Consider the following 14831-nt stretch of genomic DNA (forward strand, 5'->3'; position numbering starts at 1 on the left):
AGTGGGCCTTTAAAGTTCTATCAGCTGTGAAACTAGCTATATTGTACAGAATCATTATATACATATATGTGGATTATAACTTTCTTAAAAGTGATATTTGTTTGCTATCTTTTAAGAATGGACAGAGCATTATGATAGAAGTTGCGGCTGGGCCAAGCAGTGATGAAAAGGTACATGTACATTTTTTCTATGTTGTGTATAGTCAGTGATATTAACTAAATGTAGTATGTAGCAACTTTTATGCAAGCACATTGACTCAGTTGGTGGTCTTGTGCTGGTTTCTGCATTAAAATATTAAATATTTTTTGACTTGGGTTTGATCCTAGACTGGTGGAGACATTCTGGAAGTCCCAGCTGACACCCCAGCTCCCCAAGAGAAAGTAAGAATTCTATTTCCGATCTCTTCTCTGGGCTTGGGGCTTACAGCCACTGTGTAAAATAAGATTCATGCTGTTTGAAACTGCTATCTGCCTTTATTTTTTGCTCATTACAAAAAAAATGAAAGTGAGTGTTAGACTAGGCCTCACTGTATTTGCTTGTAATTGTAAAGCTTCTCTTTTCTTTTATTTTTCGTCTGCATGTCACATTTATAGTTCAGAATATTTGAGGCATTCTTATTAATGAACTTGGTATAACAAAATTTATATGTGGTTCCTTGGAGCATTACATTAGTATTTGTTTTACCATATCTCCAAGTCATTTACTGATGGTGTTGTGTGTGACATATTCTTTGATTTACCTTTTTCTAGTTGCCAGTGGTTATTAGGGTACCAAGACTAATGAATTCTGCTCAGACACAGTGCACAGTGATGTTTTCACTACTGGGATTTGGTGATATGATTGTGCCAGGTGAGCAAAACTTAATTATTTTGAGTTTTCACACAAACACAAATTACAGAAATATACACACACATATATGTATGTATATAAACTGATACTCTGTAGTTTTTGTATTGTTTTAATTGTGCTAACTTTGTGATCCTTTCCAGGAAGGGGATACACTTGGAAGGTATGTAAGTTCTATTAGTTAACTGGAACTCTAGGAATATAAGTAAGTATAAATTACATAGGTTCATAAGTAGGTACTAGGTGATCGGCTATATAAGCCTAGCCAAAAAAAGTTTCCTGGCTTTTTCCACCCAAGAAAATTATTTTCCTGCTATTTTCCTGCGCCTCTGTCGAGCAGAGCCACAGAAGTGATCCCCTGGGGTGAATTTCCTATTTCCCATCCATTTGTCAAGATCCCTTTTGAAGAGGGCAGGTGAGGAGCTGTGCTTGACGTGAATGGGCAGTCTGTTCCAGAGTATGGGAAGTCTCTGGGACAGGAATCTATCCCTCCAGTATTTTCTGTTTGTATTGGTGACAAGGTTTAGATCCTTGGAGCGTGTGGCTCGGAGAGACTGGGGTTTAAGTGTAGCATGTCAAACAGGTCTGGGTTTGACATGGCTTTGTATGCTAGGCAGAGATCACCTCTGAGTAGGTGATTAGCAACGGAGTAGACATGGAGTTTTTTAAGACGGTCTGCGTATGGCATCTGTTTGAGGCTGGTAATCCTCTTAGTGAGGTATTTCTTTGGCCTTTCTAGTTGTAGATGTCTTGCAAGATGCATGCCAAACGAGGCATTGTACTGTATGATGGGTCTGATGAGGGACGAGTAGAGAGGAACAATGACCTCCTTTTTTCTGGAGGAGAACCCCTTTGTGATGAGGTGTGCCATGTAGAAGGATTTCCTGACTACTGTGGCGATGTGACTATCAAAGGAGAGCCTACTGTCCACCTGTGTACCAAGGTCACTTTCATATTTTTGGTGTTTAGTAGGCTACCGCCTTTGTGGTAGGTCATGGGTACAGTATTTTCTCCCAAGAGGATGACACTGCACTTCTTGGCATTGAGCTTGAGGCCGTGACTTTGACACCAAGCATCAGTCTCAGTGAGGCCCCTTTGTAGAATGTCGACATCATTAGGCGATTCTATTATGGCTCCTAGTTTGCAGTCATCTGCAAACTTTGTTAACCAAAGGCCTGCAGTATTAGCCTGGACTTCTGAGAAATAGATGTGAAACAGGAGAGGACCCAGATCTGAACCCTGTGGTACTCCACTTGTCACTGGTCTGAAGTCAGATTTGGAGTCTGCTACTTTCTCTGTATGGGTTCTGTCAGTGAGCCAGTTGGCCACCCATCTTGTGACATAGGGATTTATGCCTAGTCTAGTGAGTTTATCAATAATTCCAGAGTGGGGGATGGTGTTGAAAGGCTTGGCGAGGTCAAGGTTGGACCAACTTACCCTTGTCCACGGCTCTGATGACTGCTTCAAAGAAGTCAATCAGGTTTAGGAGACATGACAAACTATACAATAGAAGGAGGAAGCTACTACATGATAGAGCAAAATCCCAAAAAGGGAAGGCATCTCTGATCAGTATTAGTAAAAAACTACGGGCACTCATAAAATCGTCTAAGGCCAGCTTCGAGAGAAAAATTGCACAGGACACTAAGGATAATCACAAGGCTTTCTTTAGTTATGTTAGGAACCTGGGTGGGAATTCCCAGATAAGCTCAGAATTAGTCCAAAATGGCAAAAAATACACCAAGCCCACAGACATTGCCAACATCCTAGTTGACAGATTCAGTGCAAACTCCCCCCCCCCCACCAAAAGGGCAAATATTTATCCCAACAGAGTGCTGCCCCCCTGACATCTCAGATGCTCAGGTAAGAGCCGCCCTCTCCAAAGCAAGAAACACAGCATCAATGGGACCAGATGGTGTCCCGGGCTGTGTCCTACATGAACTCCAAGAAGAGCTAAACCCAAACATAAAACTACTGTTCAATCTTAGCCTTACTACAGGATATGTACCCAAAGAGTGGCGTACAGCAACAGTGGTCCCTCTCCACAAAGGTGGTGCCTCAACGGATCCTGGAAACTATCGCCCCATAAGCCTGACTAGCTTGGTCTGCAAAGCTATGGAAAGGATCATCATGGACCTCATAAATAAAGATATTGGGGACCTACAGACACTGGATCCTACCCAGTTTGGCTTTGTTAAGGGCAGATCCTGCCTCTTAAACCTGGTCGATTTCTTTGAAACAGTCACCAAGGCCATTGGAGGGAAGGTGGTCCACACAGCCTACCTGGACCTCGCAAAAAGCCTTCGATACAATACCCACTCGGGCATTATAGATAAGCTCACCAGCTTAAATATAAGCCCCTATGTCACTAGATGGGTTGCAAACTGGCTCAGGGACAGAACCCACATGGTTAGAATTGCTGGAGCCATGTCAGACACCAAACCAGTTACAAGTGGCGTCCCACAAGGCTCAGTCCTGGGACCTCTCTTGTTCGGTATATATTTCGGCGGTACAGGCCAACACGGAAGGACTGTGGCTGACCAAGTTCGCAGATGACTGCAAACAGGGCGCCATAATCAACTCTCCAGCCGACACAAACATCCTCCAAAAGGGCCTCATAGAAACAGACAACTGGTGCCAGAGCCATGGCCTCAAGCTAAACGCCAAAAGTGTATAGTCATCCCTTTGGCAAAACAAAGTGCCCACAAATTACCACATAGGTGGTAATCCATTAAGTACAGAAGAAGTCATTAGGGACCTGGGGACCCAAGTTGATAGCAATCTCTCATTTGGCAACCACGTGGCCAAAGTGGTTAGAAAAACATTTTATATAGCCCACCTAATCATGAAGGGATTCACATCTAGATCAGGGGAGGTCATCGTGCCTCTTTACTCATCCCTCATCAGGCCCATAATTGAGTACAATGCCCCTTTTGGGATGTACCTTACCAGACACTTGCAGCAACTGGAAAGACCCCAAAAGTACCTCACCAAGAGGATCAAAGGGCTCAAACAGATACCATATGCTCCCCGGTTAAAGAAACTCCAGCTCTACTCAGTGGCATACCGCCTGCTCAGAGGCGATCTGTGCCTGACGTATAAAGCCATGTCCAACCCGGAATTAATGGACATGCTGCACCTCAGAAAATCCAAATCCCATCGAGCTACGCTCGAGACTTGAACCTCAGCACTGAAATAAATAGGACATGCTGGAGGGACAGATTCATAACCCAGAGGCTCCCTTCACTCTGGAATAAAATCCCAGTCCAGGTTGGGCAGAGTCCCACATTGACTCTCTTCAAGAGGAATCTTGATGAGTGGATGGGAGATCGTAGGTTTACCCCGACTGTCACTTCTGTGTCACTGTTAGACAGAGGCACAGTATACTAACCTCAAAAAAAGGCATAGCAAAATTAATTTAAAATGGGTGGCGAAAGCCAAACACACTCTGGCTAGGCTTATAAATGCCCTAGGGCAGATAGCCTAGTATGAACCTATGGATCTACCTTTTACAAACCCAATCTGAGTGGGGTCCAGAGTCTGGAGGTTTCCTATGTCTTTGTTTATAAGCTCCAAGATGATAAGTTCCATGGCTTTGCAGACCAGGCTCGTCAGGCTAATGGGGCGGTAGTTCCCAGGGTCTGTGGTGGCGCCCCCTTTGTGGAGTGGGATAACCGTCGCCGTGCGCCATTCAGTGGGCACAAAGCCTGAAGTGAGGCTCAGTGGGCACAAAGCCTGAAGTGAGGCTATGATTGAACATGGTACTTAGGTGAGGTGCCAGTTTGTTTTGTAGTTTGTGCAGAATGTATCCTGGGATGTTGTTGTCTGGTCCCATGGATGCTGTGTTCTTGGCTTTGGAGAGTGCAGTCTTAACTTTTGCATCAGTGATTACAGGGGCTTTACATTCTTCCATTATAGAGATGGGCCTGTTGGGGGGGTGAGAGAGTGGTAAAGTTTGCACCGAACCTATCTGCCAGGATGTTGGCAATATCATTTGGTTCTGTGTATCTAGTGCCATTGTACTGTAGCTCAGAACAGGTCTGAGTGTTGCCATTGAGATTCTTGACATAGCTGTAGAGTGCTTTGTGGTTGTCTTTAGAATCAGTGGCAATTTTATTTTCATAACTAGCTTTGGAGGATTTTATGAGGGATCTCAGCTTCTTACTGAGGCTGACCAGCGAGTTCCTACAATCAGGTGATTTTACTCTCTTTTGCAACAGCTTCTTCCTTCTGTTGTAGAGTTTGTTTATGGCAGGGGACCACCAGATTGGCTTCCTTTTTTTGGAGAATAGCATCTTGGTTCTGTTGGGGATGGCACGATCCATGCACTCATGTAAGTGATTATACAGTGCATTTGTATGAGATTCAACAGTCCTAATTCTATTACCCGTATGCATGGATGTAATGAAGTTTACCACTTCTGTCTTGAGAAGCACGAAGTTGGCTTTGAAGATGTTTTTTTACGGAGGTTTCCTTATTGGGGTGGGGGTGGAATATTGATGTCTAGGGTGATTAGCTTGTGGTCGGATCTGACCAGCGAGGAGTTGACCTCTGGCATGGAGCATCGGTTACCCATATTGGTAATGACAGGTCCAGGATATTGTTGCCCCTGGTGGGGGTGTGGACATGCTGATCCAGGGCATTGGAGTTTATGAATTCCAGAAAGCATTGAGCAAATGAGTTAGTACATGAGTAGTTTCCCCATTTGATGGTGGGGTAGTTGAAATCTCCCATTATTAGGGTATTGGGCTGTTCCTTAATATTATCCAGTGTATTAAGAAACGTGGAGTGGGCATCCTAGGGCATGACGAGGGATCTGTAACCAGCAACAACCTGGTTTGCAGTCTTCCCAGTGTTAGTTGCACTTGGATAATTTTGGATACATTATGTGGAGCACCTAGCCTGGAGGTGTGTATATCCTTAATGAATATGGACATGCCTCCTACTTTAGTTTTTCGGTCCAGGTTAGGTGGCCAAAAGGTGTGGTATGAATTATAGCCTGGTAATGCAGGAATGCTGTCTGGAGCCTTGAACCAGGTCTCTGTTACTGCACAGATGTCAATGTTGTCCATTTTAAGGAGTGCCTCGAGTGAGTGCATTTTGAGGTTTAGACTTCTAGCATTGAGTGGCATTACTCTCAGAATTTGCTTGCTTGTACCTGCTACGGTGGTGGGTTTGTCATTTTAACTTTGCCTAAAAAAGGCACTATAGGGGTAGCAAGAGCCTTAGCCAGTATCCGGAATCCCAGGGGTGACAGATGCAGGCCATCTCTGGCAAAGCATCGTGGTCTGTCGATCATGTCATCCCCGGCAGACAGATACCAGATCCCCTTGGAATGAAACTTAGCCAATTATTGAAGTCAATAATTTTGTCCATGAACTGTGGTATCAATCTGGGTGATGACAGAATGCTTCTCAGGGCTAGAGTCATACCTGCCTGGGCTACATGATTAGAGAGCTCCTCAATGTCTCTTTTCATGTAGTCCAGGGAGGTATGTCGCAGGTCATTCACACCAACATGGACAATGACAGAGTCATATTTGTACTTGCTGTGGAGTAACCTGAATGCTTACATTATGTGGCGGATCCTGGCACCCGACAGGCAGCTGACAGTATTTTTCTCCTTGTTTAGCCTGGTGAGTGAGACATCAGTGTGCCTGACTATAGATTCATCTATGACTAGTGTGTTAGGTATGTTGTTTTGCCATATGGGCTGAGGTTGAGTGGCACACTAATTTTGTGGTCTGTGTGTCATTTGGGTAGTGTTGGAGGGTGGTGGTTGCTTAAGTTTCTATTTTGTAGGTCTCTGTTGTTTGGGCAGATTTTTATTGAGAACGTCCGTGAATGTAGGTGTGTGTTTTGTGTTACTGTTTGTGGGTTGAGGTGTTGTAGGTATTGAAGGACTGTGTGTTGAGTGTGGTGCGGTGCAGGTGTTTACCTTCTCCTCTGGACTGTCTAGTCAAGTCTTGCCTGGAGAGAGTTTGGCTTCCAGTTTGACATACAAGTGCATCTCTCACAGGTTGTAGTGTTGGGTGGTAGGAGGAGAGGGTTGTACATGAGGCAATTTCTTCATTGCCCCAAGATGCCCAGATTCATCAGGTGGACAGGGGAAAACACTGGGAGCTGGCCCTTAGACATGCCTGGATAGGTGCTTATTAATTTAAGTACTAAGAACTGTTTTCCTCCTAACAAGTGAGGAAAGTTGAGTGCTGCAGTAATTTGTAGTTTAATTTAGTGCTTACAAGTTTTGAACAAGTGCTGAGCACAAGGAAACAGTTTTGAGTGCCAAGACTGGAAAACTGGCTAGTTCACGGGAAAATTTGAAGAGCAGACTTTCTGGCATTGGGAATAGTTTAACCTTAGTTAAACAGCGATTCGCAAAACCGCTCAAACATGGGTTTTAAAACAGAAAGATGAAAGGGATAGAAATAGCCAAAAATGGCCAATAAAACTACACATTCTGAGCTGCAACCACTCCTCCAGTGACAGGCTGCTCAAAGCTCACCACTCTCACTGATGAACAGAGAAGCTTCCCTCTAGTTTAGAAAGGTCTGGGCAACACAGAAACTTACAAAACAGCCCAGAATTCAGCAAAATCTGAAAACCGGACTCTACTGGTTATAGAAAGATGGGAACGAATAGAGAGAGAAGATTTTTTTTTTGGTTTGTTTTTTTTTTTCAAAAGTTAAAGCAGATACAGTAATACAAACACTTTGAAGCCAAAAAATGGCTATCGCACTTGAGTGTGTAGCCTTCAACAGTTAAACAGCTGAAAAACACTGACAAACGAGCAATTAAAGTGCAAACAGTATCAGAATTTAAAAAAACAGTTTAAATAAGTAGCAAAGTTAATAAAAAATGGTCGGAATAATGTGGCTAGAGAAAATAAGCAATAAAAAGCAAAACCAGAGGTACTTAATCCACTCAGTCTCCTTTTTCTTTCTATGCTGCTGTAGGACTCTGCAGAACACCAAGGCAGGCTCTTGCTGAGGTTATACAAGCCTGTACGTGTATTACTGGGAACGCAGCCATGCATTGTTAAAAGTTTTACTATTATAATACTGTTCTATACACTGACAGCATGCTAGCTTCGTCTTTAGAATGTTTTATAAAAATGTGAACAGGGAGGAGAATGTACTTTTAGATTGTATTCTACCATGTTTTTTTGTTCACTTATGCATGGAGGTGTTGTAAACATTTTCTGCAAGGCTAACTCTGTCAGCCCTGCTTGTTGAGTTTATGCAGTTGGGAAATGTTATAATTTACCTTTCTAAGTTGTAAGAAAAATATTTATCAATATTTGAAATGGTTTAAGTTTGCCCTGTGCTGTAAGCTACAACTGTCTAAAAGTATCAAAGTAGTATTGTGCCAAGCAGATTCTGCCTGCTGTAAGACGTTACTTACTTATATTTTGGTTGCTTTTTTATAGTTCTCTTTCAACGTTATGTATTTTTGTTTTTTTTTTTTTTTGTATTGTTCCATCAGCTCCTCACAATTAGTTGGCTCATTTCTTTCCTTACAAGGTCATTGCCCATCCTGACCTGTTTATTCCCAAAGGTAAGGTGAGAACAGTCATGTAGCCATCATTCTGGCAGCCATTAGGGCATTTTTATTATGTAGCCTTAACCCCACCCACCCAGTGGTGATGTGAGTTGACATCACTGCAGAGGAACCATCTAGGACTCCGATGCAGCAGTGTGCCTATTCTTGACACATCTCCAAGATGGCTACATTTATAGGTTTGAGGCCACCCATGCTCCTCCGCCTTTAGCATGTTTTTAGGGAGACAGGCCTACAGCACTGCCCTGGAGCATTGGCTCATCACGGGGGAGCCTCCACAACCTTCCCTACCAAACAGGTGTGCTGAAGTAAGCCGTGCATCTCTTGCCCACCCCTACTGGTTCCTTCAGCTTCCTAAACTACTAATCAATCTTGGATCATCAGGGGTGCAGTCAGGCATTATCTGTCTATGCCACCAAGCCATGGTTTCTTCATAGTGTAGTTAAACCTATTAATAAACTGTAGATCTTATGTCTTTTTTGTCCATTCCTATATGTATGGGTCTTAAATCTGACTAATATCTGGCTTTGGACACTTCTAAGCTTTGGATCCATTGCTCAGGCTCCTTCCCCCTACCTCTAATTCCTTATGTAAGGAATGAGCTACCCATATTTCATTTGCCGCCATAAGCACTTGATAGATCTTGGTGCTTAGGAGTGGATTGTTTTAAAAAAAAAAAAATAATATAAGTTCTTTAAATGTTGATCTCTTTCTAGTGTTTAAACTGCAGTTTCCTTCCCTTTTAACTCATTCTTGCCCTTTTGGGACCCTTACCTTTTTCATAAAAGTTTAAAAAAAAAATTTTAAAAAAGTGATTTGGGTTGTAGATTCTTTTATAGTTGATGGTGTAAATTTTTTGGTCTTCTAAGACTGTCTTTTCTTCTTTTCATTCCTTGTTATTTATTGGTTGTCAGGATGACTGATAAGCCCACACACTTCAAAACATACATAGCATTTTCCTACACACTACCTAATTTGAATGCAGATGAGAAGTGTGATTTTTGCTTAGGGCCTTTACATCTTGATGTTTCCTGCTCAGTCTGTGAGGCTTTTGGTCAATGAGCCAATGTATAGAAAAGAAGCAAGTTTATCTTAAAGGGTCTCCTACAGCCCACCACAGGAGAGAAGCCCTCTTCAAGATGTGGTAACTCTGTGGTTGCTACTTCTTTCCCTTTTCCCACCAGGACACGTGCTATTCAGTAATTGAATTCTGCTTGCTGAGCACACTCAAGCAACTCTGCAGTCTGCGGCTTCCACTCCACCCATACAGTCTAAGAAGGAATCAGTACTGCATAACTAAACAAAGATAAACATTTTGAGCCTCAAGAGCAGGAACACACTCCAGCAACTCTGCAGTCTGCAGCTTCCACTCCACCCATACAGTCAGAAGGAATCAGTACTGAAAAACTAAACAAGGATATACATTTTGAGCCTCAAGAGCAGGAGCACACTCGAGCACACTCAAGCAACTCTGCAGTCTGCGGCTTCCACCCAACTCATACAGTCTAAGAAGGAATCAGTACTGCAAAACTGAACAAGGATATACATTTTCAGCCTCAAGAACAGGAGCCCACTCAAGCAACTCTGCAGTTTGCGGCTTCCACCCCACCCATATAGTCTAAGAAGCAACTCTGCAGTTTGCAGCTTCCACCCCACCCATATAGTCTAAGAAGGAATCAGTACTGCAAAACTAAACAAGGATGTACATTTTGAGCCTCAAGAGCAGGATCAGTCCACCCAGGCATTCTTCTTGTATGTGTTATTAGAATGAAGCTGTAACATTAGCAGTGTTTCTTAGTAGTTCTCAGCATGCTAATAAAACTGACTGTTGTAGCCTTATGCCCCCCCCAGCTAGTGCAGTAATCCTCACTGTTCAATAGACAGTATACATTTGATTCAGATCTCTGTGATTAAATTAACCATCGAGCAGCCCTCTCAGTGCTTTCTGCCACAGTTTGAATCACTTGAGCTCCACCTGTTTATTGGGTCTACTTTATTTACCAAAAGCTTAAAACAGCGAATGCATATGCATTGAACCATATGCATTGAAAGTGCAAACCGTCGAAAACTGTAAATGGAAATCTCCATAGGTGGAAATTTCCGTTTACTTCAATGTAGAGCAATCTCGGAGTTGGTATATTTAAGTAGCGGGGGGGGGGCGCAGGGGGGAGCTTTCCCGCCTGCCTGCAGCTGTTACATGTCATATTTGTTGTGTAGTTCTGTTTTTATTGTGTTTCGATTGTTTCTCGGTTCGATGCATATGCATTTGCTGTTTTAAGCTTTCGTGTAAGTAAAGTAGACACCTGTTTATTTGCATCTCTGTACATTCCCCTTCATTGCTAATGCATCTCCCTACTCTATTCTGTGCACAAACTGACTACTAATAAGCAAGTCAATGTGAAGACACACTCCCAACCTTAATAAATTTTGCTGTCTCTTCTCTCCTTCGCTTTACAGGTAGAGTTTGAATTATTATTTACCCCCTCTGAGGCCTTCACTGATAGATTTCCACTGACTGCCTCTCTGGTTTGGCTGGTTTCTTTGGATTCCACCTGGTTTACACCCCTTGTGCTATCCCCCTCCCCCAATACTAAGTCTATATTAGAATCCTGCTGAGCATGGAGCCGTCTTTAAAGTACTTGTCTCCCACCAGGACACAAGTGCTCTTCAGCAATTGAATTCTGCTTGCTGGTAAGCCATTAGACCTCAGGAATTTGTTAAAGTGTTCAGATTTGTAAAGTAACACTTACTTTTTGCTGCCCACTACTCTTGTCTTGGTGGGCTCTGCCTCGCTCCATTCGCTCTCGCTAATGCTCGGGCTCTCCAACCCCCTGCCCCCACTACCTCTACATTTATAGTAATTGCAACCACATCCATGGCTCAACCTTGCATCACCTCCACCAATCACAGCTCCTCAAGTCAGATCACATTACACCACACCCACTAGTTCCACCACACAATACTCCCAACCACTCTCATTTCCACTAGGCATTATTACATCACACCACACTACTTACCCATCCACATATAGTGCAACCCTATAATTCCTATCCACACCTCCACCTAGAATCAACTTAAACCTTATAACCATGATTATCACACAACTAAGTCTAGTCTGTCTTCTCATAATTCTTTACAACTCCACAAGTTATCACTATAGCAATATCCCTAAACTTAGTAGCACAACACTGTATTATGCACTCTCATATACAGACACCATACATTATAATATCATCTGCCCACAATTGTTCAAGAACTACATAACGGACCAATTCAGGACTAAACACATATGCTCTCATTCCTACTCCAAAAAAACACAATACTTTCTCACACTCATTACCAAACTCCAACATCTGTATCACCATTTTAACACCAGGCTCACTATAAGTGGGGACATCCACCCAACCCATGCCCAAATCCATCCTTTCCAACACAAACTGCTCCAACACAATTGTCAAAACATAATACCCCCACTGTCTTCATCTCTGGGCATATCAACAACAGCAGCAAAATGAACCATCTTTTAATGCTAAATATTAATATTAGAATTATCAAAACTAAAATACTTGAACTCCAAGCCACAATAGCACACTACACCCCAGACATAGTTGCTTTAACAGAAACCTTGCTAAATAAAAACCTAACTAACTCAGAAGTTCTCCCTACCAGTTACAATATCATTAGACACGACAGACCACTTCGTAAAGGGGGTGGAACTGCCTTACTGTACAAGTCCAACTTAACTTTACATCAAATACCAAACTCCTACCCCTCCCCCAATAATTGGGACATACTTATCTCACAACTTCAACTTCACCCTAAAAAGGTCATCACCACAATTGTGATCTATATTCCACCTTGTAATACACCTGCTAGCCTTGAAAACTTCTTATCTCGGTGTTCTTCCACATAGTCACAAGAAACCCTTATTCTGGGGGATTTCAACCTAGATTGGTTCACTTGTATGTTAGAATCACCAAGTAATGTAATACATCCGCAGAGCTACCAGCAGCTCATCCAAATTCCAACTAGATGTGATTAAAAATCTAAAAGGGAATCCATCCTTGGCTGGGTCCAAACTAACAATCCCACATTGTACCCCCACACAGGCAGTCTCCCAGACACCTTAAGTGACCACAACATAATATACCTTATTAGAACAAGCATATGCAAAACCACTAACAGTAAATCCACTAGAAACACAAAAAAATTCTCTCCTGAGGTCCTCAGTACTTTACTCTGTAACTGGACCCCCCTAAAAACCCTCCCACTTGACCAGGCTGTAGCATATTTCAACAAAACATTTCTACAACACCTAGACACTGTCGCTCCATTGCTCAAAATCAAGGTTAGAACCTCTACAAACCCCTGTCTCAGTAAAGAAACCAAACAAATCCTCAAATCCAGAGACACTGCCTGGCTTTACTATCAAAAAAACAAAGAAAACACAAAGCCTAAGTACCAAGAACTGCGCAACCGTGCAAAAAATGCATTAGGCTGGACAAAATATCCTACTACACGACATTACAAACTAAATACAAACACAACCCCCAAAAAGTTTGGAAAAATGTAAACCATCTACTAAAACCCACCCAAAAGGCTACCCCCAAACCAACCACCCCTGACACTAAAGTTCCCATCGAAACACAATTCAGCTTCCACTTTGTGAACTCAATTGTATCCTTAGTATCGCAGGACAGTTCCAACCTCACTATCCCCCCCCCCAACACAAATAACACTAATACAAGCTTTACCCTCAAAACAGTTTCCACCACTTTAATCAAAAGTATGCTCTCCAAACTAAAAACCTCATCAACAGCAGCCGACCTATTCCCCAGCTATTTCTTGAAACTCACAGCAGATCCTATTGCTATCCCAATCTCCACTCTCATAAACAGATCAGTTGTGTAAACCATGTGCCCAAACTCTGGAAAATATCCTACGTTACACCCATACATAAAGGCGGGACCTCCACTGAACGTAATAACTACAGACCCATTGCTATACTCTCCCCCCTGGCCAAAATCCTAGAAAAATGCATCCATACCCAGGTGCTAAAATATCTCCTAGACAGCAACATCCTGTCACCTACTCAACATGGTTTCAGACCTGCCCATAGTACCACTACAGCCCTCCTCTGCTTCACAGGCACAGTAAACAGTCTCAAAAATGAAAGCCTGCAGGTGTCACTTCTTTTTTTGGATATGTCCAAAGCATTTGACACAGTCTCGCACCAAATCCTGCTAAACAAACAAAACCAATGTCACCTATCAAATTCCACTCTTACCTGGTTCCAAAGCTACTTAACTGACAGGTACTAAGCTGTGAATTGGGAAAATTCTCTCTCTCCTCAGCTGCCCATAACTATAGGAGTCCCACAGGATTCTGTCGTAGGACCACTACTATTCTCACTCTTCACAAATGACCTCCATACCTCCACACAGCATGCATCTATCATTCAGTATGCAGATGATACTACCTTAATCCCTGTTGCACAAAATATTCCCACCCTCCTGCAAACAACTCAACTTGTATTCTCTGACGTTGAAAACTACCTTACCAAAGCCCAACTTATCCTCAATCCAAAGAAAACTCAGCTTATGATTATAACCAGTTCTAACAAAAACACTGATGACAGTCAATTCACTACCTACTCCACAAATGCAACTCCAGTCGCTCCAGTGGCACAGGCTAACTATTAGGAATAACCATAGACTCCCACCTAAAATTTGATAGTCATCTCAACTTAACTATTAAAGAAGTACATGCCAAACTGGGATCATTCTACCATATCAAACAGCTTCTTACCAACAACACAAGATCAGCCATTGCTCTCTCCCAGCTTCTGTCCACCCTACTGTATGCATCTCCCATTCTGACTAATCTCAATAAAACTGAACTAAGCAAAGTGGAAGCCTACTTACTATAACAGAATTGCCCGCTTTGCTGCAAATTACTCATATAGAAATCATCACTGTATTGCTTTGAGACAGCTCCACTGGCTTGAACTGCCCAACCTCCTAACCTACAATCAGCTCTGCCTCTGTCATTCTGTCTATTACCTCCCCAGTAAGTGTCCTGCCCTCAAAAACCTAGTACATCATCACTCAGCCAAAAGACCTCTTAGGTCATCAAGCAAACTACTACTAGACGTCACAAACAGCTACAGTAGCTTTGGAGACGCACTATGTAGTAGTTCATTGGCTAAAAAATGGAACTCTCTCCCCACTAGCATACAAAATACATCGTCCAAAGCCTCCTTTAAAAACCTCATTAGGCAACATCTCAAGCAAAGTTGGCAGTGCTCCCCAGGCTAGTGAAAGCGGATAATGTACATATAATAAACCTAGAGTACTTGATAATAGTTTTCACTCTTACACGCAAACACTGGCTAATGTACAATGTATGGTACTGTACCTGTGTACTATG

General features: G+C 42.7%; 1 protein-coding gene across 4 annotated transcripts in view; it reads left to right on the forward strand.

Annotated features, from left to right (window-relative positions):
• SPPL2A (signal peptide peptidase like 2A) overlaps positions 1-14831 on the forward strand; it is a 1262472-nt gene that overhangs the window by 991264 nt on the left and 256377 nt on the right. For 3 of the 4 annotated variants that reach the window (XM_044077635.1, XM_044077634.1, XM_044077636.1), the window contains 3 exons: positions 117-170; positions 327-380; positions 750-849. In XM_044077635.1, the coding sequence (XP_043933570.1) occupies positions 117-170; positions 327-380; positions 750-849 (208 nt within the window). The remainder of the gene's footprint in view (positions 1-116; positions 171-326; positions 381-749; positions 850-14831) is intronic. The other variant, XM_044077639.1, reaches the window with a different exon arrangement.

This window comes from Protopterus annectens, chromosome 7.part0 (genome assembly GCF_019279795.1).
Source record: "Protopterus annectens isolate FY-2018-M chromosome 7.part0, PAN1.0, whole genome shotgun sequence".
Lineage (NCBI taxonomy): Eukaryota > Metazoa > Chordata > Ceratodontiformes > Protopteridae > Protopterus > Protopterus annectens.